At 51.0% G+C, this 25,871-nt stretch overlaps 2 protein-coding genes across 2 annotated transcripts in view; both read left to right on the top strand.

Annotated features, from left to right (window-relative positions):
• Positions 1-7,925: 7,925 nt before the first annotated feature.
• Positions 7,926-17,840, top strand: UCN3 (urocortin 3). Its single transcript, XM_061574317.1, has 3 exons — positions 7,926-8,006; positions 8,721-8,989; positions 12,992-17,840. Exons 1-3 carry the CDS (start codon positions 7,926-7,928, stop codon positions 13,542-13,544), a joined length of 903 nt encoding a protein of 300 aa, XP_061430301.1. The 3' UTR covers positions 13,545-17,840.
• Positions 17,841-20,076: 2,236 nt separating this feature from the next.
• The window catches only part of LOC133356769 (uncharacterized), a 13,660-nt gene continuing 7,865 nt past the window's right edge, over positions 20,077-25,871 (top strand). The window contains exon 1 of the mRNA XM_061574435.1: positions 20,077-20,214. Within this exon, the coding sequence (XP_061430419.1) occupies positions 20,136-20,214 (79 nt within the window). The 5' untranslated portion in view covers positions 20,077-20,135. The remainder of the gene's footprint in view (positions 20,215-25,871) is intronic.

Here is a 25,871-nt window from a genome sequence, read left to right as displayed (position 1 = left end):
CATGCTGCTGCTGTCAAACCCCAATGGTCACAAATGCGAAAGTGCCACCCCACCCACACCACGCCCTCCTCTGAAAAGTAGTGAAGAACACTGCTCTCAAGCACTGATGTCAACGGTTACCACGCCGGGCTATGAACACAGAACTCACCGGTTCATTTTCCCAGGTGATACATTGAGTAAGTTGCATTCCATCCCCCCCCCCCCACCACCGCGTCTCTGTTCAACCCGCAGTGTCCATGGCTACACCACAGTCGATCGACAGATCGCGTGCGGTGGGGTCAAGTGTGGGTGCACCCACCCCTCTTCCGAGGCGTTTGGACAGCGTGCGTGGAAGCGTGGGCCAAGTGCCCTTTTAGTTAGGGAGGCCCTGTGGAGTTCATTCTCGTGCAGAGCCGGGGGAGGCCCTTCCTACAATCAGTGGCGTGAGCGTGGCAATTGCAGGGGCTGCGCCTTGATCTTTCACCACAAAGTCACCAGGGCGTCTCGACCCGACGTTGGGAAGCGATCGTCTCCGTGGCTCTGAGCCTGGGGGTGGAAGTTCCAACATTTTATCGACCCCCAGAGAGAAGTGATGATGATGGGTCGGCCTCTTAAGTGATGTCTGTGCTCGCTATATCTTCCAATTGTGCTGTGACCAAATCCCTAACCCTGCATCCCCGACACCACCGTTAGTGGATGCGGTAGCCAATCATCATCATTACTGTTATTGTATTGACTTTAGTATCATTGCAAATGGTAGCGACGGTCCAGCTATTAGCGCAGTGCATTAGGATCCCAACGGCCTCTGTGACTCCTCCTCTACCCGAGCGAGCCCTTCAGCAACGAACACTCACCAGCGTGGGGAAGTATGGTCAAATAGTCCCTGCGCCTGGTACAGCGTGGGGAGAGGCCTTCATCTAGCAGTGGATAGCCAAATAGTTGAATGTATATTTAATTTTGTTATTAATTTTGAAAACGCCCAAACATCTCGAGACCAATCCACAGAGCATCCCCAGAGCACAGATTTAAACCCGATAAAAAACATCCCCATCCAAACATGCTACAATAATAATAACAAATACAATCTTGATTTGATCTTGATTTTAACAAATACAATCAACGCAAATGACGAGGCCACGGGCAGGTACCCACGGACAAGTCCACTGCTGGAGGGAGCAGCTCACCTGTCCCCCTGGACATCTGTGAAGAAGAGCTTTATAGCTCATCGGATTTCTTCCTATATGAATGCATATTTATATTCTGTGGCGGCGGGGTGGGGGGCAGGTGCCGGGTGAAGTCGCCCCTTGGGGCTTTGCGCCGTGACTCTCAAGAAGAGGCGCGCCCCGGCCACCGCTGATAAACTACGCTCCTCCTCCTCCTCGTCGTCGTCGTCGAGACGGAGAAATTAATTTTTGCGAGCGGCACCTGCGCGTGTGTTGTGCACCGTGGTGACCCCGGGGAAGGAGGAGAGGGCGGCGGCGGGGGGGGGTCTCTTAGCGGCCCTGTGACATATTCCTGCTTAATGGCAGCAAGCGCGCCGTTAATATACAGCAGGCGCACGCGGGTCGCGCCACTCGTTTAGATGAAGCGCCTAGGCGCGTTCACCTTTCACGACGATAATGAAGATGATTATTAGTATTGCTGCTGCTGCTGTCGTGCTGCGCGTTCTCGTCCGCCGTTTATGATCTGATTTATCTGGAGTTTGGGGTCGCTTGGTGGTGGTGGTTGGGAGCGGTGGGGTAGCGGTTAGCGCGCCGCGCGACAAACCTGGCGAACCGAGTTCGATTCCCGCTCAAGGTCAACACCAGTGTGACGATTATCTGAACCGGTCCTGGGCCTACCCTAGGTCGACTCAGCCTCAAATGAGTACCCGGTGCGGGTGTGTGTAAATATCGCCACGCGGGAGACAAAGGCGGCCGGGCGTGGTGCTGGCCACCCACCCCCTCGTGCGCCGTGTCGGCCTTCATCGGTACCACTCGCTAACAGCGCTTGCCCCAACTCTCTGTTCAGCCTATACGGGGGATCTTTGTCTTTGGCGATTGACGCACCTTAACGCCGAGGCTGGGGTTGGTGCATCACGCAAAGATGACTTGTGTTGAGTTTGTTGTCCTTCCCCGACTCGCGTGGTTGGCTACGTACGGTGCTAAAGAAGTCCAACATACCTACAGACACGGACGGAGCTCTGTGTACGGGACACTATCTGGCGGGAGGCAGCCGAGAGCGTGTTGTCTTGCCATCTGTCTGTACACGGCCGTTTCATGCTCCCTTCGTGTTGCGAGTTTGATGTGGGACTTAGGTGAGGGAGGACCGCCGTTCAACGAGGGGTTCTTTTATAATAATAATTGCATCCCACAACGCTGCCGCATCAATTCTCCAGTCCCTCGCACAGATGACACACAAACAAAATAAATACACGTAACAAGAAAGTGATCACCACAGATGAAATACATTGACATAAATCCGTTCGGTCATACTTCAAACGACAGTACGGTATATTATAAACAAGTTTTGCTTGCTTGCTGGCTGCCTGACTGGAGGGAGGAACGGACGTATATGCACCTATGTATACGTTAGACTCATTTCGCATCGTACGCAGCCACCCGCGCCAACGGGAGGTGCGGTATGATCACGTCCACGAGACGTGCACCTTGCTGGTCCACTTCCACTGCGGAGCTGTTCACGTGATCAGTAACGGCACGCCGTGCCGGACCAACGTAGTCGCATTCAGATTGGCCGAGCAAATGATTCTGACTCCCCGCCCCCCCCCCCGCCATGTGACACTGACTGAGAGGGGATGGAGTAAACACGAGAGGGAACCAGACCAGCTCACGACCAACACGCCATGACGTGGCAGGGGGGGGGGGCCTTCAGCCTCCAGTGAAAAGTGAACCGATGTCACCAATAACAAATGAGTGCATCCTCGGGCTCTCTCGATATAGATGTGTAACGACTTGGGAGGCACGGACTGTCGAGGGTTTCTTCGTGTATGTCTCGATCTCTTCACAGCGTCGACTCGATGACGCGGAGACGACTTGAGGACGTAGCGACGACAGCGATGACCCCGACTCCCACGGCAGCCCTGAACCTCGCTTCTCGCCCCTCCCCCCCCCCTTCATCCTCTTCTCGAACTCTTTCGCAACGTTCCCGAAGCCTCCAGATCGTTCCCCTCCTAGTTCCCTGGCCTGGTTATTCCCCCTTTGGGTCGCTAGGCGTATAGACTGTCTCTGTTGTGATCCTATCCTGTTTACGCACCGGTAGTTTTTTTTCAGTTTTCATTCATTAGGTATAACCCTGTGAGCCATACGGCTCTTGACTCGGGTGCAACCGCAACACAACAAAAACATGAACATCTCAAAGTGACTACACGCAACAGAAACATCCTGGAAAAAACAGCAAAGTCACCGCTAGTCCACACACTGTCTCCACGTATATGTAGAAAAAACTAATCCCATTAATTTTCAAATGTTCCGGTATCGTCGTGTAGATTTCTCGCTGCTGCTGCTGCTGCTGAAAACAAGTGGTTCCCTGTGTGGTGTTGCTTTGTGTTTTTTCTGTTCGTGCCGCGGCCACACTCCGCGTGCCCAACGATCGGAGCAGCTCCCAGGGACAGTGATCTCCACTGCAACGGCTGCTCGTGTTGCGTTCGTTGTCCTTCCCCGATCAGCACGGTTGACGACGTAGGGTGCGAGAGAAGTTCAACACTCGTACAGACACAGGCGGGGCTCGCCGCTGTGTGTGTGGGACACGATCTGGCTGTAGGCAGTCCAGAGCGTGTTGCCTTCCCCGTGGCCTTGAGTGCAGGCCCCTGACGTGCGGTCCACCGACAGCAATATAAATGTACCCCCCCGCCCCTCCATGATCGTGCTGCCTGTCAAAGCCCAATGGTTTCAAATGTGTGGTGGCCCTCAGCGCTCACGATGTCTTATCGGCGAAAGTGGCATCCACATCTGATAATGTAATTAGCGAAGAGCGCTGGTTGGGCGGAATGTGGAGTTTTGTGTATTCTTTCACTGCGCACCGAGCTCGAGCTCTGGAGCAGGTGAATGTGGGGGTGGTGAGTGTGGGGCAGTGGAGCTGGTGAGTGTGGGGGTGGTGAGTGTGGGGCAGTGGGGCTGGTGAGTGTGGGGGTGGTGTGAGTGGGCAGTGGAGCTGGTGAATGTCGAGGCTGGACTCTGCGACTGAACTTTGATGGGCGGCAACTCTTTCCCGACGAAGGAGCTGTCACGGCAACGTGGGGGAACTCGTCGGCCGTCTTGTCGCACGCTGCACGAAACGAAACACACACAGGGGCAAGATGTCGATGCCTCGTGTCGTTGTGGAGGTTGTGTTCATGTGATCGTTGCGGCGATCGGGGAGCGGTAGTGCAGCGCAGTGGTCAGCGCGCTGCGCTACGAACCCGCCGACTTGAGTGCGATTCCTGCTCTCGAGAAATGCACCACAGTGGAGAATTATTGGAACCGGTTCTGGGCCTCCCCTAGGTCGACCCAGCTTAAATTGAGGACCAGGCGCTGTGTGAAAACATCGCTACTAAGGAGACAAAGGCGGTCGGGCGTGGTGCTGGCCACCCACCCCCTCGTGTACCGTTCCGGCCTTCATAGGTGCTCGCTAACAGCACTTGCCCTAACAGCCTGTTAAGGCTATACGGGGGATCTTTGTCTTTGTATGCTGGCCACCCACCCCCTCGTGTGCTGTGCTGGCCTTCATAGATTCTGGCTGACGGCACTTGCACCTACAGTCGGTTCAGGCTGTACTGGGGATTGTGTTTTTTTTTCCTTCGTGTGTGCGTCTCATGTTCAAGTCATGCACCGATGCGCCGCTACGAGCGGACTCGGTGCCGTCACGGAAATGTGGAATGTCCACAATCGCGTCGTTTGGCCTCTCACCCCTCGATCACTCTCGACTCGCTAGGGCCTCCTCGCGGCGACTCGATGAGAGCCGCAGTTGTTTAGAGCTCGGGTTGAGTCCCCGACCCGGGCGGGCGCCCGGCTCAGCCCATTCACGGCGGGGAGTCGTATCTCTCCTGTGTGTCAGTGCGCATCGCACGTGCGTCTGTCTAATCGTTTCATATCGATGTCTGTTTAACACGTAGGCTTTCGCGGCCAATAGCATCCATGATAGAGTTTTTTTGGGGTTATATCGCGATCTAAACCAGCCGATTTAACCCCTAAAAACGATTATGGATCAATGTCTGTGATTTGAAGCTTTCGTGACTGCAAGGATTCATATTCTTAGGTTTTTTTCGGTAAAGTCACGTAGGTAGAAAAATTAAATTATTTTATTTTTATTTTACTTTTATTAATTTAAAATTTTTACCTACGTGACTTTACCGAAAAAACCTAAGAATATGAATCAATGTCTGTGTCTGTCTAATTGGTTGACGCCGAAGTCCGTGTGTCTGTGTGTTTGTTAATTAAAAAAAATTGGTTTCATCGTGTCTCTGTTGATCAGTTAGAAAATACCGCGGCGCACCTGGGCACCGTAGAAGCAGAGACCACAGAACTACTTTAAAGATTTATTCCAGCGACTAATAATCCAGACCACGAAGTGAACAATCCCTTCTTCCCAAGCGCCCCGCGATCAGAGAAATTCTCATCAGATGACGGTCAACCTACACGGTTTTTGTTTATTTTCAGAGTTGGAATGTTATCCAAAGTTACGTGCAAAAAAGACATTTGGATGTGACGGGGTTATTTTGTGTGCAGCCAATGGTGATCGGCCACTAACTACGCTTGATCATGTTTGTGTATCACTATCGCGTTTTCGTATTGTTTGTTGTTGAAGCGTTCTGACCCCGTGCCCCTGTTGGACATCTGTGAAAAAAAGCTTTATAGCTCATCAGATTCCTGCAGTATAAATAAAGATTCTGATTCTGATTAATCACAGGCGGCTGAAACTTATAGTTGAACTCAAGCCTTCTGAGTCGTTATCCCCACCCACCCAATCACCATTCTCAGAGCCCTCTTTAATGCATTATCCTGGATGATTTTAAATATATTTAAATTAATACATGTATAAGCCTCGTAGCATATGACCAATAGCGTCGTCTAATAATTTTACGCGAATTATATTTTCACCTTTATTTGAAGTAGAAATACAACCGCTAACATTTTTATTAAAATCCTATGTCCTGAGCAAACGCATTTATTTCCTTTCAATATTATTGCCGTGAATATGCCAGAGAGGCAGGGTTATTGGGGAATTATGAGGTTTAACGCTGCTTCCTATCTACACATGCCGGACGTTACTCTCCCCCACCTGAGACTATGTCCACACTTCTTCACTGCGATTAGCTCACACCTATAAATGTGAATTATCTGACCATAGATGACTCAGTGGGAGAGAGAGAGAGAGAGCGCGGCTCGCAATTTTGAAAATTGCGAATTCAAATCGTTGTTGGGATTGCCTCGGCACCATCGTTGCTCCGGGGTCGATACAATAGGTACCACTTTGTGAGAACGTTTTAAAAATGGTTGGATGTACTTTCCTCCGCCATAGGAATGTGGAATCTCCAGCACTGGCTCTTGTTTGTGGAATTCCTTGCCCCAGACCTTGAGGGACGCTCCGTCACTCCAGGTTTTTAGGACTCGTCTGAAAACCACTTTTATTCTCTCTTGCGTATCCGTCTGTGTGGGTTGTTTGCCTCTTAGTTTTAATGTTAAGGGTTGTTTTTTTGTTTACTGGCAGCCTGTTGTGAAGCGCCGTGAGGCTTTGTATGAATGGCGCTGCATGTAAAACTGAGTGTTTTACTTAATACATGACAACCGTCTCTATACTAATTTGAGCTTGTGATGATTTGACTGTAATTGCGATGGACAAGCTCTCTCTCCCCTCAGCCGCTGAATGACATTCCACGTTACTATGACGCTCAAAAACCCCGTCTCATATAATAAGGGAAATCTCAGATTGTCACGCGGCACAGTATTCGCTCACTCTCGTATCGACAGATGACGACGCAGAGGCGCCAGGAACCGCAGACAAGCGGCACGATAAGCGGGCGCCAACAATTTCCCAAGCTCTGCGGGTCCTCTGTATATTGAGATGCTATCGACAGATATGCACATTCAGTGGTGGTGCAGAGTGGCGAGTTATGGTCAAACAAACCCCACGGTCGATAGGGCGGGCATCCCGGTGGATTGACAAAGGGGCTTCTTCTGATCATTATTATCTCGCAAGCGTAATCATTCTACCCAAGCACACCCACGTATAACAAACGATACAGAGATCCCCCGTATGGTCTTAAACAGACTGTTGGGGCAAGTTCTGTAAGTGAGCACCTATGAAGGCCCGGCACAGCACGCGAGGGAGTGGGTGGCCAACACCACGCCTGGCCGCCTTTGTCTCCCCAGTGCTGATGTTCACACAACGCACTGCTTAAACTATTTAAACTTTTCTTTTTTCAAAAGGCCCATTGAGCTATGTAGCTCTATATTCAGAAGCGACCTGGCCACAAATGATAGCTCAACGAAGTGGCTTATCGCGTGGACATTTATAGCAGCCAAATGCTCTGAAACGCGTGATGTTTCTACAAGTGGAGGGAAAAATCGGAGGACCCGGAGAAAGATCCACGCGCACCACGGGGAGAACTTGCAAACTCCAAATAAACAGGGGTCAGGGTCAGGATCGAACCCACAACCTCCAGTGTCCATACTTCACCGCGCTGGGCAGTGCGGGTTAGTGAAGAGGACGGGGGACGGAGGGGGGCGGTTGTTGGCAGAGTGAGATCCAGCACCCCTCAAGATATCACTCGCCACCGGTGCGAAATAAGTTCAACACACGTGCGTGCGTGCGTGCGTACACACAACGCCGTGAATCTAACTCGGCTCGCCGAGGTTCGTATCGTGCACGCAGGCCACGGAGCGATGTCCTCACCGCTCCACCCCTTCCTCAATCGCAGTGCGAGCCTGGCTCGACGTCCTGCTTCGCTTTCCAAATCCGGCGAGATCCCGATGCCTTCCGCCGTGCAGAATGCTTCGAGGGCCGAGAATTCAGATTTGGGAGACATGCGGGGATGCGGCCACTCGGACGCGGTGCGGTGTGGCCAGCGGACCTCGACAGTGGCCTTGAGCTCCTGGAGAAGGTTGCTGCCAGAACGCGTTTCATTATCGCCGGAACAGCGGAGAAACACCGTTCCGGGATATTGTGTCGGCACGTCGCATCCAGCTCGCCGCAGTTTATCTGCGCTACTTTAAAAACCTGTCCATGAAATGGACAGGCCATGTGTTTCCTAATCGTAGGAAACACATGGCGCAATAACGCAGTATAGTTGTCAACTTGTAGGTGTGTATGTTGAGCTTCTTTCGGAGGTGCGGTAAGTGTACCTTGCAGTCTAGCGGTGGTAGTAGTAGCAGTGCCTTACGCTGATAATTCCTACTTCCCGGGCCAACCTCACTCAGCCATCAGCGTTTCCGGAATAATAGCGAGTGGGAAAAAAAAAACACCATCCCTGGGTGGGGCTGTGCATGGGGAAAGCGATAGAAGGGGATGGAAAGGAGATGAAAGGGGAGTGGGGAGAGTCGGGAAGGAGCTGGAGGTGAGAGGTTCGAGGGAGGGGAGGAGAGAGAGGTGGTCGGGGGAGGGGGGGGCACAGAAGTTAGGTGGATGAAAGCACGCGTCTAGGCTGAGCTTTAAATAGCCCTTGGGAAGGAATGGTGGGGGGGGGGGGGGTGCAATGTATCGGCGCTAATAAACCCCCCAACCCACTCGCCGCGTTCTTCATAATCACTCGAGACGGGGGCCGAAAGCTTAAAAAGCAGCGCTCTCGAGAGCGAAGGGAGAGAGAGAGAGGAGAGAGATTGTGGCGAGGGGGAGCAGCCCCACCGACTTCCCAGGGCGCTTCTCGACTCGCCAACCCCATCGCCACGCGAGTCCTGCAGCTGCTACTGCTGCTGTTACTGCTGCTACTGCTGCTGCTGCTACTGCTGCTGCTACTGCTGCTTCTACTGCTGCTACTGCTGCTGCTACTGCTGCTGCTACTGCTGCCACTTGCCACCGGAGAAACTGCCGCGAAGAGGTAAGGAGACGCACTCACTCGCACACTTTTTGCGGAAAGCGCTTCTCGCGAGTTGCACCTACACAAGACCAGCATGCTACACGAGGGGTGTGTGTGTGTGTGGACAAGCACCACGCCCGACCGCCTTTGTCTCCCTCCTAGCAATGTTTGCCCCCCTCCCCCCCGCACCAGGTGCTCATTTGAGGCTGAGTCAACCCAGGACCGGTTCGGAATAATCGTCAGTGGTGCTGTTAGCGAGCACCTATGAAGGCCAGAACGGCACACGAGGGAGTGGGTGGCCAGCACCACACCCGACTGCCTTTGTCTCCCCAGTGGCGATGTTTTTACGCACCAGGTACTCATTTGAAGCTGAGTCGACCAAGCGGAGGCTCAGGACCGGTTCAGATAATCGTCACCGGTGTTGGCCGTGAGCGGGAATCGAACTCGGGTCGACGAGTTTGTAGCGCAGCGCGCTACTAAACCACCACTCTCCACATATGCACACACACACACGTGTACATACATTGTACAAGGGACCCCATTGCACAAAGACAAAGATTCCCCGTATATCCTTAACATACTTTTGTGGGTGTGGCCAGCACCACGTCCGGCCGACTCTGTCTCCCCATTACTGATGTTTGCCCCTTCGCACAAGGTTACTCATTTGAGGCTGAGTCAACCATGGGGAGGCTCAGGACCGGTTCAGATATTCTTCACTGATGTTGTTCCGTGAGCGCGTATCGAACTCGGATCGCCGTGTTTGTAGCGCAGCGCTAATCACTGCGCCACCGCTCCCCTACACACATGTATGTCGCACTCTGAACAGGGAATTCTCGATTACCGTTGCAAAATAATCGGAGGGGAATCGCTCTAACTGCGGCAAAGTGGTGGGGCCGTGGCGCAGTGGTTAGCACCGCACTGCCCTACGAATCTGGACGCCAGAGTTAAATTCCCGGCCACGGCTAACATCAGTGGCGTGTGACAATTGCGCCGAGTCTGCAGTGACCAGCAGCGCGGCGAAGTATGGTCAAACAAGGTGTTCATTGGGAAGCCTCAATCCACAGCAGTGGATTGGCCCAGGGGCTGTACACTTACCAGCTGTTCAATAAGCGACGTGATTTGTTATTCATGACTCGGAGCAGAAACCCGTGAGGTTCAAACACACGGCTCTTATCAGCGGTGCCGGCTTGGTGTCTCTGACACGGCCGTTATGAAAGTCTCCCTCGTTCGCTGCCTGGCAGCCTCCATCACCAAATGAGCCGCAACTTCGCGCAATCTCGACCGGTGTAAAACTGTAAACTAAACTGATGAAAAATAAGAATAGTTTTTACCCTTTCTGGAAATGAAACAGACGTTAAAAAGTTCAAACACCAAAGAGGTATAAATCTTGACTTAAAGCTTTCGTGACTGCAGGGATTCATTTTCTTTGGGTCTGTCGGTAAAGTCACCAAAGAGATATCTTTTGCAAAGCATCAAGAAGGCTGGCTCTGGTGTAGGCCAATCATTTTCAAAGACAGCGCATAGATTATCAGAGAATGTTTGCATGTTTTGCCATAAATAAGTGTGCTTGATGCAGAGTTGATGTCTTGCCGAACATAGATGGACTCGTCCATCTGACCAACTGGCAAATCGCTGTCCGTGGTGCTGACGTTAAGAAAAAAACGCCACTTTTTTCAAATTTTCTTGCTGTGGATTTCACACCTGATAATGATTGCTTGTGTTGCAGTCGAAACGTCGTGAGAATGTTATTGTTTTGTATTTTTATTATTTCCCTTCTACGTGACTGTACCGAAAGAAACAAGAATATCTTAACACAGATTTTTTTCCCAGAAAGATATAAATTTAACCATATTTTATTTTACCAGGTAAGGCGAACTGAGCTAAATAACTATCTTTCAGCGGCGACCTGGCCACAAATGATAGCTCAACGAAGTGGCTTATCATCACGTGGAGATGCACAGCAGCCAAATATTCTCAACCCGTTTTGTTGATTCTAAATGTGGAGGTGACAAAACGGAGGTCCCAGGAAAAAGTCCGCGCGACCACGGGGAGAGAGAGAGAGACACCACAAACTCCAAATACACAGCAGGCGTCAGAGTCGGGATCGTACACGACCTCCTGTACACCAGGCGAGGTAGTTAACATCAAGACTTGACCCCCATGTGTTAGAGGGCTGCCCAGATGTCCGTGGGGTAGCTCCCACAGCAAAGCGAGCCCGTCCCGGTTCATACCTCGGCAGCTTTGCCACGAGACTCCAAGCTCGGCCCACGTGCCCGAACCCTCCTAGCAAGCGGCGCTATCATCGTGGTCGTGGGAACGCAGCGTCAGATCAGAGGGCAGCTCCCTTGCTACAAACTGGGGTGACGTGGACAACTCACCTTAACGCTCACCGGACAACAGGAAGCCACTCAAATCACACTCACGAATGTAGAGCAGCCAAATACTCGAATCGCGTGTTGATTCTAAATGTGGAAGGGAAACACCAGGTGGACCCGGAGAACAATCCGCGGGGAGAGAGACACCGCAAACTCAAAACGTAGAGGCTTCAGGGTCGGGATTGAAGCACACGACCTCGTGTAAACCAGGCGAGGTAGTTAACATCTGGCCACCTGATGCGCTCTGTCATAATCTAAGCAGGGTTGAACCTGACAGCGCTGGTCAGTGGGCGACCACCGTGGCCAGGTTGTTGGCAGCAGAGGGCAGCGCATTCAACACCCATTGTTGTAGTGTACTGCACTGTAGTTCTAAGCGTCTCACGTCTGTGTTGTCCACCTTCACCACAACCCGCGCTAATCACCATCGTCAAATAACCCACACGGCTCGCAAGGCGTAGGGACGACCTCGTCCAGCAGTGGATTGACAAAGGCGCTGCGCATCGCACGCGTGTACATAGACACGCGTGTACATATGTACACGTGTGTATATATGTACACACGCGTGTATATGTACACGCGTGTGTATATGTATACGCGTGTATATGTACACGCGTGTATATGTACACGCGTGTATATATGTACACGGAGGCCACCTTGGTTTATGGAGGTGACCTGGGTTGCACGTCCCAGGTCGTATGTCGTCTGGGGCACTCGATCCGAAGAGTTCCAAGTCCTGTTTTTTGCCTTCTGAGTCCTTAGTCTGAACATCCTAGCGGCTGGGTTCCAGGCACCAGGTTCTGTGTTGTCTTGGGTCCTGGATTAAAGAGCCGAGGTCAGTAGCGTGACTCGCTGGGGGGCAGGGGGTGCCTTGCCCCCCCCCCCCATTCCACCCCAACTCCCTACGTGGCCAAAGCAACGGGTAGGGGCTCCCTTGACAACCACCACGAGGAATGTTTTCCACAGTGTAAAAGAACAACACACCCATTTAAAACGCGGTCTGTTTTTTTTTTATGAAAACGCTTTCATTTACGTTCCACGTTTTATTTAAATTCAATTAGCGCGGTAACGTTTGGCTTCCGCAAAATGCGCAAATCAAATATTGGGGCTCCCCTCCCACCTGTCCGAATGCCGAACCCCCTGAGCTGATAGAATGCGGTTACTGCGCCACTGGCCTGGGACCCTCGGGCTGTGAGTGTCCTGAAGCCCTCCCCTCCTCTCCAAAACGTCACCAACAACTCGGCCACCCGCGTCCACCACCTCCGCCCACCGGCCGGACCTCTGACCCCCACGGAGGCCACGCGTCTGTGCGTGTGCGTGTGTGTTTGGGGAACGGTGGTGTAGCGGTCAGCGCTACGCTGCGCTAAGAACCCGGCGACCCGGGTTCGATTCCCGCTCACGGCCATCACCGGTGATGATTATCTGAACCGGTCCTGGGCCTCCCCTAGGTCGACTCAGCCTCAAATTAGGACCCGGTGCGGTGCGTAAAAATCGCCACCGGGGAGACAAAGGCGGCCGGGCGTGGTGCTTGCCGCCCACCCCCTCGTGTATTGTTCTGGCCTTCATAGGTGCTCGCTAACAGCACTTGTCCCTACAGTCTGTTAAGACTATACGGGGGATCTTTGTATCTTTCGTCTCCCCCGCTGTGCAGGCGGAGAGCCGCTGGCTCCACGCACGACCCGCGCGATGCCTCCCACGTGCTGCCGCTGGCTCCTCCTCCTCCTGCTGCTGTGTCGGGGCGCGAACTCGGGTCCCGTGAGTCCGGGCCAGGAGGGTCCCTTCCTTCCTGCCCGGGGAACTCGGCCGCCTCCTCTCCTCGTTTGGCTACCACCACAAGCTGCGCGCCATCCAGGGCGGCGGCGGCGGCAGGCGATGGCGGTGGCGACGACGGCGGCCAGGAGAGCGACTACGGCGAGGAGGAGGAGGATGACGAGGAGGATGACGAGGAAGAGGTGAACGAGGTAGAAGACCGACAGCTGGGGCTCAGGGCGGGAGGCTCGTGGCGCTCGGCGCAGTGGAAGGGGCGGAGGACCAACGCGCACCTGCAAGGCAAGCGGGCCGGGAAGGGCGCCAAGTTCGCGCTGTCCCTGGACGTCCCCACCAACATCCTGAGCATCCTCATCGACCACGCCAAGGCGAGCGACACGCGCTCCAAGGCGGCACACAACGCCAAGCTCATGGCGCGCATCGGCCGGAGGAAATAAGCGCGACGCCGGAGAGAGAGAGAGGGGGGGGGGAGGGAGATTCTTGGTGGATGTGGAGGGAGGGAGCTCCCTGGCCTCCCGGGGCCCTGTTTTCATCGTCTTAAGGTTCTTCCTAGGACACGGTTGTCAGGTCGCTGGGTCATGGGCTGTCTTGATTACACTCATCATGGGCCTGGGTCTTCAGGTCCTCGTTCCTGGGTTCCAGGTTCCAGGTCCTGGGTTGTCTTGGCTACTCGGCCCTCAGTCGTGAGTCCTAAGGTCTCCCTCCACCCCCCCCCCCCAAAACAAAATGTCATCACCACTTCTTCCATCCATGTCCACCTTCAACCCCCTGACCTCTAGTAGTCTAATCCTACATCTACTCCAGGGGGCTGACGGGAAGGGAGCCGTTCACCCATTCATCAGAAGTGCACCGCCTCCTCCTGTCTCCCTTGTCCATTAAAGTACTCGGAGAAAGTTTTAGCAGAGTACCCCCCCCCTCTCTCCACCCCCCCCCCCCACCTCCCAAAAGAATCAGTGTGGAATGAAAACGTCGACGGATAAAGATTAGTTCATGTCCATGCGTATAGGGTCGATACATCGAGTACTACGTTGTGGGAAGTCAACTGTGGTTGTAGAATAAAATTACTCGGCCTTGCCATAAGAATGTGGAATTTCCAACACCGGCTTTGGTCTGTTCGGATGCTATGGAACCACGTTGACAGTTTTAAATTCGTGACCCCCCTCTTTCGATCTCCTGTTCTCCTCCGGGAAAAAAAATATTCACACGCCCACGGCGATTCATCGGCGAAGTTACTCGGCCATCCCGATGCCCTCTCGGGGTGTGGCGGTGCGTCATCATCCCGCACGCGTCGCCACTGGCGGCAGCAAACGTCGACCACGCGGAACGGCGCCTTCTCGAACCCCGCGTATCCTCGCGACAGACCACGAGCCACGCGCCCTCCGTCGGCCGTCGGCCCTCTTCCTTTCGAGTGCAAGCGAAGGGAAACGGGCACGCGACGCACGCCGCACGCGCCTCATAGTTGCTCAACGGCACCCGCATCCGTATAGCCCTAACAGACTGCAGGGGCAAGTGCTGTTAGCGAGCACCTATGAAGGCCGGAACGGCACACGAAAGGGTGGGTTGGCCAGGGCCACGCCCGACCGCCTTTGTCTCCCCAGTGGCGATGATTTTGCACACCGCACCAGATACTCATTTGAGGCTGAGTCGACCTAGGGGGAGACCCATGATCGGTTCAGATAATCGTCACCGGTGTTGGCCGTGAACGGGAATCGAACTTGGGTCGCTGGGTTCATAGCGCAGCGCGCTAACAGCTACGCTACCTGTTCCCCATGCAGACTAACACATTGATAATACATTACCCACACACAGATCACTGTCTTCATCTGAAGCAGCATGCTCTCACGTCACGTGTGACACACACGCGAACATAGACACATACATGCTTACACGCGTCCATCGTCATCATCATCCGAACGCAGTTCGCAATCATCAGGCGCGTGCGGCTTGTAAGCCGCCTCATTCGTCGGCGCGGTGACTTGGTAAACGTGGGACGAGCGGTGAACCTCCGGGTTGTTTGAAGGCCCAAGGGGGTTCGGATGTCGATGGCAATTCACACGTGGGAGGGCAGTTGCACGGTAAGGGATGTCTAGTCTTGATTTGAAGCTTGCGTGAATGCAGGAATCCATACTCTTTTGTTCTTTCGGAACCAAAGCGTAGGGGATGTCTACTTTACGCGAGCGTGATGCGGGCTCGGAGTGGCGTTACATGCGTCGACGTTCCGTAGCTAGAACATACTCCCGTTCCATAGTTAACGCGCGCGCAGACACACACACAAATACAAAAGAAAACGCAACGTATTCGTCTAATAGCACTGCTTGAAAAGGAAAATAGAGGGTATGTGATAGGTCGACGTTTCAGGTAATGGCCCTACTTCATAGCACATAACTGGAGAGGCATGTAGAGAGATGGGTTGGTTATGGTCATCACTTGTTTACAGCACGGCGCCAAGATGATCATTACGCATAATAAGAGTTTGTGTTGGGTTACATCGCGTAAATATAAACGCATCGATAAACCCGCCACCACCCCACACACTATCAGGAGCTAGTCCAGTAACAGGTGACCCCCTTCATCAATCAAATCAGCACTTGTGAATGCACTCGTTGGTAATAGTAGTAATGATTTTAACATCGACATAAAAAGTCCACGTTGCTGGCCACATGCTCACGTTCCGTACAGAGCGCCTTCCAACCTCTGCGTCCTAACTGCTCCGTCACCACGCAACAAAGACAAATATCCCCCGTGCAGCCTTAGCAGACTTGTAGGGGCAAGTGCTGTTAGCGAGCACCTATAAAGGCCGGCACGGTACACGAGGGGATGGGTGGCCAACACCACGCCCGGCCGCCTTTGTCTCCCTAGTGGCGATGTTTACACACCGCACCGCTTAAACTATTTAAACTTTGCTTTTTTCAAAAGGCCCATTGAGCTGTGTAGCTGTGTTTTTTCAGAAGCGACCTGGCCACAAATGATAGTTCAACGAAGTGGCTTATCACGTGGACATTCACAGCAGCCAAATTTTCTAAAACGCACGATTCTAAAAGTGGAGTAACGAAACCGGAGGACCCAGAATCGACCTCGGGGGAGGCCCAGGACCAATTCAGATAATCGTCACCGCTGTTGGCCGTGAGCGGGAATCGAACTCGGGTCTCCGGGTTCGTAGCGCAGCGATCACCGTCGCTCGTGTTACATTACTTAAAATGTAACGAAGAATGGAGACACATTTTCCCTGACAAAATATTTACGAAATTACAAACTTTACAATGAAAGTGTCTTCGGTAATCGACATTAACCGTAACATTCCTGCAGAGCAGCGATTATTATTTTAACTTACGAATTGACGGCATGGTATAGTTAAATATGACGTCATCATATTTGTAGTTTCGCTTAAATCATCGTAACTCAGAGCGTGTCAGCATGTGCGCGATGACCATTCCACATGGCAATGCTAGACTTTTCTTCTTGGTTCTTTCGGTAAAGTCACGTAGAAGGGCAATAATAAAATAATAATAATGAAACAATTAAATTATTCTCACCAGGTCAGACCTGGTCTTCACCTGAGGACGGCTGCTTGCGTTGTGGCCGAAACGTCGTGAGAATTATTTTATTATTTCCCTTCTACGTGACTTTACCGAAAGAACCAAGAAGATGAATCCCTGCAGTCACTAAATCTTGCTAGACTTTTGTTAAGTAGACTGCAGCAGCGCCTTTCATCAAAGCCATTCGGCGACCGTGGCATTCCGCCAATGGAGCCTTAGCCCACGATATCGCTCAGCAACTTCGCGTTGAGATTCTCCCAGATGCATCCAAATCGTTCGAGTAGCTTATGCGGCTTAATTGGCTCTCTTCCCCGGCTTCTTGCGGCGTCTTCGATGTCCCAAGTCGAGTCTCTCGTTTTCTCATCGCACGTTTCAGAATTCTAACTTCGCCTTTCTCCCAATTGTTATTCACGTTCTTGTGTTTGCACCACGCTGCTGATACCCACCATACATCATCGTGTTGGTATTCATCTCGTCCGTCCGTGACATGTTCGGCATCATTAGAACAAACACATTTCTACTGCTCGTCGTTTGCTCTGTCGGGTCTTTGCGTTACTCCACTCAAGCTTTCACATCCCACGTCGGAGAAGAGACCACGTGCGGTAACACCGCAGTCGCAAGACTTCTAAAGTCATCTTCATTCTCTATGTCATTCCTTCCGGCAAGAAAAAAAAACATCAAAGCACAACAATGACGGCAAAGTTCAACAGCATCGCGAATACGATCGCAAAGTTGTGGGCGATACGGACATCGCGATGTATCGTTAGCTCCTTGACATTTCATATCGTATCGTGGGAAAATATCAATGTAATAATATAATAACATCACGGTCATTCCTATAGACTGGCCGAGTTTGAGATGATGATCACAGACAGACATCCACGCGTCACGGCCTAGAGGCCGATCTTACTGTTGAAATAAATGTAACCAACATGCAGACTCGCTCATGTCCCTTGTATTATGTTGAACTTCTTTCGCACCGTACCGTAGCCAACCGTGATCGTGTCCTCTTCCCCCCCCCCCCCCGTCGCAAGCCTGTATATATATAAACATATACATTATTATACGAGATGTGTATTTTTGTTCGGAATGTAAATGTACATAGAAGAAAACAAAACATTTAAGCGTATTGTACAATTGTGCTGTTCTGGTTATGATATGAATATGACAAGAATATGCTATGTTAATTTAAACCATGCCACGATATGTCTTTGCTCATTTAGTGAAGCCAATAAACCGAGTGTTACGTTAAATGTTACGGCGCATTCTGTTATGAGACGCTAAGTGTACGCCGGGCCGGAGTCACACAGAGGTACAGTACAACACTGTCTCTTTCCGTCGTCATCATCAGCAGCAGGAGCTGCATCATCAGGTCCGGCCGCAGCACGGACTTAAAGATTCACATAATCGTATAAAGGGACTCATCTGCTTACGAACGAGTTAGGTTCCAGAGGTATGTCCAACTCTACTCCTCTCCATTCCAAACATGTTGTACGGCATGTACACTAAACACGGGGAATGGATTTAAAAGTTACGTAGGTGAAAATAAAATAAAAATAAAAGCTATTTTTATTAATATATTTTTTATAAAAATAAAAGTTATTTTTCTTTTATTTTCACCTACGTGACTTTACCGAAAGAACCAACGAGTATGGATCCTTGCAGTCATGAAAACTTCATGCAAAATCGTAAAAACCAGTGACCGTCCGATGGGTGTACACGTCCCCGCCATAGCAACGTGGAATTTCCTACAAACTGCCTTCAGGAGCGCCAATGGAGGACAGGGAGCGGCCATTCAACGCCTAATTGCAACCAACTTTTCGTGCTTTGTGTGAAGAGGTTCATGAGTCCTCAAATTGTAAATGTCGTGGGTTTTACTCTCCAACACACCGGTGTGTGCTGAAGCAGATACTAATTCTTCTCCTCCCACCCAGCTTAAAATACGCTGCCAAGCTTAGCAGTGTTCATTGGAGCGCTGTCTTTCAGACAGCTCTGTCTTCACCTGAGGACGGCTGCTTGTGTTGTGGCCGAAACGTCGGGAGAATTTTATTTTATTATGTTTTATTTTTATTATTTTATATTTCCCTTTTACGTGACTTTACCAAAGAACCAAGAATATGAATCCCTGCGGTCACAAAAGCTTTAAATCTTGTATTTTATTTTACCAGGTAAGGGCGCCACTGGCCTGTGTAGCTCTTTTCAGAAGCGACGTGGCCGCAAATGATAGCTCAACGGAGCGGCTTATCGCCACGTGGACATTTGCAGCTGCAGCAGCAGCAGGCAAATGCTCTAATCGTGCGACGTTGATTTCTAAATGTGGGGGAGGAAAACCGGAGGATCCCCCGAAAAAAGTTCGCGCGACCACGGGGCGAGAGACACCGCAAACTCCAAATACACAACAGGCGTCAGAGTCGGGATCCAACACCAGCAGTGCCGGATGAAGCTATTGTGGGGCCTGTAGCATATTTTATAAAGGGGCTCTAAATGAATAAATAAACATAAATATTAAAACACATACATTTTTTACTTGCATAGGAAAGTAATTGTATTTTTTCATTTGCTATAGAGCCAGATAATATGACAAATCGCTAACCTTAAACACCCAGTCGTTCGTAAAAGTTGAAGGCGGTATAGTACTATAGTAATAGAGCAAGTGCAGAATGACTGAACCGGAGTTGATAGTTTGAAAGCATTAAGCGCGGGGCCCTTGAAAGTGCGGGGCCCGTAACTACTACATGTGTAGCTACGACATATGTAGATACTACATGTGTAGCTACTACATGTGTAGCTACTACATGTGTAGTAATTACATGTGTAGTAGCTACACATGTACTACATGTGTATTAGCTACTACATGTGTAGCGACTACAGGTGTAGCTACTTTTGCTACTAGGATCACCCGGCACTGCGTACGAGCAGACACGAGGCACTCAGCAGAGACGACAGCACTAATCCGGGCCGCTCGTGCCGGTCACCGGCCTCTGGAGGAAGCGAACTTCTCTCATCAGGCGCAACTTTGCCTCGCGTCGCCAGCCCCGTGAACCCTCCCGCAGCACGAGGCTGGTCTCTCTGCCCGCTGGGTTCGTGTAGCACCCCCAAGGGACGCTGGGGTGGGGGAGGGTGGTAGGCTAACAACCCCCCATTGAAGTTTACCACTCCCCGTCGCGGTGCTGATGAACCGTAGCTCACAAGTGAACGGTTGCAAACCGATCACATTCAATCTCGCAAGGTGCCCGGTGTCGCACGGTCAGAATGACCCCCCCCCCCCCCATTGGAGCCTCGGGGGGTCGAACGTTTCTCAAGTACATTGGAACATGTAGCCTGCAAGGGTATGGGCCGTCTGGGAGAGGGGAGGGGGGTCCCTGGGAGGGGTCATCACCCCACACGTGACCCCCCCCGCCCCCCCACCAACCACCGGCCCTGGCACCGGACTCCAACCGACACTTTCGCAACGTCCGCGGTGGTTTGGAGGCGCTCGTCGGTTTGGAGGCGATGGGCGGACGGGGGAGGCTCGTGGCCACGGCAGCCTGTGCCTGGCTGGCCGTGACGTTCGTCCTCGTTGCTGGGGAAGGTGAGTTGCCCCCATTCTGGCGAATTGCCCGATGATGCTGGATGCAATTACCAGCGAAACGTCGTACTCAAAAATTGTAAATGTTGTGGTTTCACGCTTCAACACAGCGGTGGGCTAAAGCAGTGAACTATTTGTCTTTTGTCAACGTGACACTTTTTTACTGATTGGGCGTGTCGGGTGGTGGAGGGTTACGACACATTTATAAATAACGCGATCTAAACCCAAAAACGTTGATTATGAATAATATTCTTCGCGAAAGCCTACATGTTAAACTGACCCCAGATACATGCGGTGCGTGAGCTGTGTGTGTGGGGCGGCTTAGGGTCGACTCAGCCTCAAATGAGTACCTGGTGCGCTTGTGCCAACATCGCCACTGGGGAGACAAAGGCGGCCGGGTGTGGTGCTGACCACCCAGCCCCTCATGTGCCGTGCCGGACTTCACAGGTGCTACTCGCTAACAGCACTTGCCCCAACAGTCTGTTTAAGGCTATACGGTGGATATTTTGTCTTTTTTAGGTTATTAATCCGGCAAACTTTCCAACGTTATGCCGACGTTTGGCGTGGGTCGTTATAGTCCATTTGGGGGTCTGCGTTGGCCCAGACGTTATACTACACACGTAATCAAAGCATTGTATATACCACGTGTGATTGTGCACGATCTCGTGAAGACGTCTGCAATGTGCCCCGTGTGTTCCCCGGACTGTAAGACGTTGCAGGTCGTAATGACGCAGCAGGACGACGCCGTCACTGAACCCATCAGGTGCAGAGATCAGAGGCGGAGGAGGGGGGGGGTATTGTAATTATACAATCGATTAGTAATCATTTAATTAGTATGTGTTTCCGCTATTAAGGATTTGTAATTGTAAGACGTCTCCTTCTTCCACGCGCTTGTCCCACTCACATGGGGTCCCCTGCCCTCGCCTTCTGCCATCCTCTTGATCTCCTGCCCTCAGTCGGCCAGGGCTCTGGGTTATTTTTCGTGCTTTCAGGGTCCCTGGACCCCTCCGCTATTAATCATCAAGGGCCATTCCTGATGGTGGGCAGGTCCGGGTAAAAGCTACGATGTCCGGGAGTCAGAGACGTCCCCAGTTCATCTTCAAGTGCGAAAGGGAAGTGAGGTCCTCTTCTAGATTTGAAGCTTTCGTGACTGCAAGGATTCATATTCTTAAATTTTTTCGGTAAAGTCACGTAGGTAAAAAATAAAAAAATAATAAAAGTAAAATAAAATAAAAATCACGACGTTTCGGAGGCAACACAAGCTTGATATATCACTTGATACAGCTATCGTGCTGTAACAGTTCCACCTGAAGACGGAAGCTTGTGTTGCCTCCGAAATGTCGTGATTTTTATTTTATTTTACTTTGATACATTTTTATTTTTTTTACCTACGTGACTTTACCGAAAAAACCTAAGAATATGAGGTCCTCTTGCCCACACACTACGATTTAACATCGCCCCCCCCCCCCACGTAGTTCGTTAAGCTGTCCATGGCTGTAACGGAAATGATTTCAATCTGGTGCAGATACAATGGTGGGCTGATCGATGCCTGCTTGCTAATTATCTGATTAATTGCTGCTGCTGAGTATTTAAAGCGCAGCAGGTGCGCACAGTCGGGAGCCACGTGGTGCACACGTGACATTAGTCGTCTCTGTTAACCCGTGGCACCTGCAGGGTCTCTTCCGTGAGCTGACTGCGAGCCTTCGACACTTCACGTGGCAGCATCAGAGTGCACCTAGCCTGGCACGAGCGCCGTGGGGACGCCACGGACCACTTAGTGGCGAATGGCGGTTGATGTTGTTGTTATGTGTTAGGGTGTGTTTGTTGTGTGGCGTCTGTGTGTATGTGCGTATCTGTGTGCCAGTGTATGTTGTTGTAGGTGCTTGCTATCAGCACTTGTCGCAGCAGTCTGTTGAGCGATACGGGGATTTGTGTCTGTTGGTCTATGAGTGAGTGTGAGTGGTGTGTCTGTAGGAATATGAACGCAAGTGTCGATGCAACGCAACATGCAAATCCGTGATATTGATTCTTACGCATCATTCCACGTGTGTATGGCGGCCTCAAGAATCGATATAAATGTATGACTCGTTCCACCTCAAGTGTTAACCTATAACACTTGGGTCTGGCCTGTGAGGTGTCATTTATTGGATTTCTTACGATTTTCTCCCTGAATAAGTGTGGTCGATAAGGATAAAAGTTGCGTGCAAAATCAGTAGGCTGGATAAATGTGTATACGTACTGTACTTATTAAAAAAGTTCTAACGATAAGAAATGACTCCTTTAGCATTTGTAACGTGCACAGTATTTGTTCACTCTCATAGAGGGAGATAATGACTCGGAGAGTGAAAGAGAACGATACAGAGAGTGACAGAATGATTCAGAGTGAGAGAGAATGATTCAGGGAGCGAGGGAATGATTCGGAGTGAAAGCGAATGATTCAGAGTGAGAGAGAATGATTCAGGGAGTGAGGGAGAATGATTCAGAGTGAGAGAGAATGATTCAGAGTGAGAGAGAATGATTCAGATAGTGGGAGAATGATTCAGAGAGTCAGACAGAATGATTCAGGGAGTGAGAGAGAATGATTCAGGGAGTGAAATGGAATGATTCCGAGAGTGAGAGAGAACGATTCAGGGAGCGAGGGGATGATTCAGAGGCACGTGAAAGCGCAGCCAAGCGGGGGAAGGCAACCCAGAGCCAGCGCCCACTATTCCCCAAGCTCTGTGGTTCTATATTTGGATGTTTGGCAAACTCCGTCCACGAGTGTTTATGCATGGCGAAGGAAGACGGAGAAACCCTCGCCATGCTTGCGAGGGGGGGGGGGGGGAGGTGAATACTCAGCCTCCGTACAGATGGAAACTCATCCACTTGCTGTGCTGCCATTGTAGCCTGGAAAGCCAAACGATGGCGATGCCCACGGGGAGGCAGGGAGTGTCACGCGTTTGTGTCATCCACCAACTCTCGTTTGTCGGTGCGCGTTATGCTCTGGCCAATCGGTGCATTTAGGATGCGGCGAATACGATTTGAGTCAAAATAAGCGACAAGTCATGGACGCCGTCCAATGTGTTTATAGTCTGAATATAGTTTCAGTATAAGTGTGGAAATTATTGCAAAGTGGATCAGGATACAAATTATTAAGTAAAACATCAAATAAATCGCGACGTTTCGGGCGCAACCCAAGCGTCCGTTATCAGATGACGGACGCTTGTGTTGCGCCCGACACGTTGCGATTTTATTTTTTTCTACCTACGTGACTTTACCGAAAGAACCAAAGAGTATGGATTCCTGCAGTCACGAAAGCTTCAAATCAAGAATGATCAAGTAAGGTAAAGAAAAGCAGTTTGGTGTCTTTTTTTAACGGAGTTTGATGTTGAAGAATCAGCTCACAGTGTGCCTATAAAAGTAAATTTCAATCTGTGCATCTTGCCAGTTATGACACGTATGTACGTACGTATGTATGTTGAACTTATTTCACCCCACCGTACGGAGCCAACCGTGATTATAATCGGAGGTGCGAGGGAAGGACAACACACTAAACACAAAATGCAGTTCTAAAGAAATTAGTTTTCAATCGAGATGATTTAAAAGTGCATAGCTCCAGTGGCTTCCTAATATCGGAAAGAAGAGCGTTCCAGACGGCCGCAGAAGCGCATGCGAACGGGTGCGATGCAGTGACCGTCTTTGTTCGATGGCCAGCCATGTGGAGTTTTGGCATGGGCTCCTGACAAAATATGGATCTAAAAGTTGCGTGCGTGGGATTACACCGAAAGACAGAAATAGGAACTCAGAGATCAGGGAACAAATGCAATTTGTAGACATGTGAACTCTTGAGGTATGTCAGTGGGCTTGAACAGAATGCGTGGTAGCGGAGAAGGGATCATTGCCGGTGGGCAGGACTGGTGATGAAATGGCATCCAAAAGGAGAAAATGTGCCCAGGATGATGGCCACCTGCGGAGAAAAGGAGCCAGTGGGGTCAAATCGTGCGCAGGATCGAGATGAATTGCGGCACCTCGGCACCACGAGGGAAGGTGTTGACGCTGCATGGGGAAGAGGGCCTTCGTCCAGCAGTGGATAGATGGCAGCTTATCGATCAGCTCGTTCATCTCTCCCGGCGTTCCCGAGTGTATTTCCCCACCGCAAAGAAGACCACCTCTCTCGGGTACAGGATAGATAATGATTCGGTATGTCCGATTGAGGATGTAAAGGGCAATGTGTCTGTAGTCTGTGCACTGATCTCATCCATGGGCAACTTCTCACTGGCCCCGCGCTGGTCGCTTTAATGGGGCCTTAATGGAAAATGTGACCTTTCGACAATTCGTGGCACTTAGGAGTGTTTGTAAGTGAAAGGTCAGCCCGGATGGCGTATTTTCGTTTTCTTTTTATTTATTTTTGCACCCTACAAAGCGGCCACGTCATTGCCCCCTAATTGCGGGCAGGCTTTGGGAAATGTCCCTTTAATTGAAGTTTCAAGCTCATTTTGTTGAACCGGGTGACAACTCTAGAGGTCAGGATGAGTCTCATTTGCAAGAGTGTCCGGGGGCATTAGTCTGCTCGTAGTACGGGGCGGTGATTGCTGCGTGTATAACCACAACCGAGGAATTTGCGGTGTAATTTCTAGAAATTGCCAAATTTGGACCCTGACACGGGTACACGATGGCCTGCTCTCGTGAGCGGCGTCACGCGATCTTTAACGTCCGCTGCGAAGCGGAGAACACTCGGCATTATTGAGGTTTTTTTACGTCCGCAGGACTAAAATAATCAGTCTTGATTTGAAGCTTTCGTGACTGCAGGAATCCATACTCTTTGGTTCTTTCGGTAAAGTCACGTAGGTCGAAAAAATAATAGATCACGACGTTTCGATCGCAACCTGAAGACGGTCGCTTGTTATTGCGATCGAAACGTCGTTTTCTACCTACGTGGCTTTACCCAAAGAACCAAAGCGTATAAAGTAATGAGTGTCGGCCGCTGGGTTGGAACCCACGCACCTCCGCAGCGAGTGGAGTAACGCGCTCCCGTCACGACCCAGGTGTTTAGCTTGTTGTCCTTCCCCCGCCCCTCCGATTTGCACGGTTGGCTACGCACGGAGCGGAAGAAGTTCAACGTACGTGCATAAACAGGACACGCAGATGTAAGAAGGGACGTGGCGTAACCACGTGGCGACTTGGGCCGCCGTGCCGTTTGTACGTTCACGCATCATCCGTTCACTCGTCGATCGCATCCCGCCGGAATTGATTACAAAAAACCAAGTTACAGCTTTGTCTGTTGTTATTGTTAAACAACCCCGAGACGAGTGAGCATAGAAGTACATTACAACGATGGAGTTTTGGTTGTTACTGCACTGCTCTCTGCTGCTCACAATGTATCCCCAGAGCCGATGACAATTTTGGCGTCATCCAGCCTCCGAGATGTGATGAAAATGGACGCGTTCCAGGTGATTTGGTCATGAGCAATTGAAATATAATTTGGAGAAAAAAATACGCAAATAATGGAACCCACTTAATACCAGGAGAAAGCAAATTAATTTACACGTCATTAGTTCTGGTTTTAAGTAAATGCATTTTGGTCACAGTGAGTCAGAGTATATGTATTATGTTAATGAGTGAGTCATGTTACTTGTAATGAATTGTAAACCCGGTGACTGATGGTAGCTCCGTTAGTGGGA

This window comes from Lethenteron reissneri, chromosome 55 (assembly GCF_015708825.2).
Source record: "Lethenteron reissneri isolate LAM-NWPU_2019-01 chromosome 55, ASM1570882v1, whole genome shotgun sequence".
In the NCBI taxonomy this organism is placed as follows: domain Eukaryota; kingdom Metazoa; phylum Chordata; class Hyperoartia; order Petromyzontiformes; family Petromyzontidae; genus Lethenteron; species Lethenteron reissneri.
Note: the sequence above shows the minus strand (reverse complement) of the source record. Positions and strands in the feature narration are given on the sequence as shown.

What these genes read in the sequence shown, in the direction of transcription:
- UCN3 (XM_061574317.1), top strand. Translation starts at nt 7,926, where the DNA reads ATGCCTTCCGCCGTGCAGAATGCTTCGAGGGCCGAGAATTCAGATTTG. An exon ending in GATGCGGCCACTCGGACGCG is followed by an intron (nt 8,007 to 8,720) that starts GTGCGGTGTGGC and finishes GGGGGCCGAAAG; the next exon opens with CTTAAAAAGCAGCGCTCTCG. An exon ending in GGAGAAACTGCCGCGAAGAG is followed by an intron (nt 8,990 to 12,991) that starts GTAAGGAGACGC and finishes CCCGCTGTGCAG; the next exon opens with GCGGAGAGCCGCTGGCTCCA.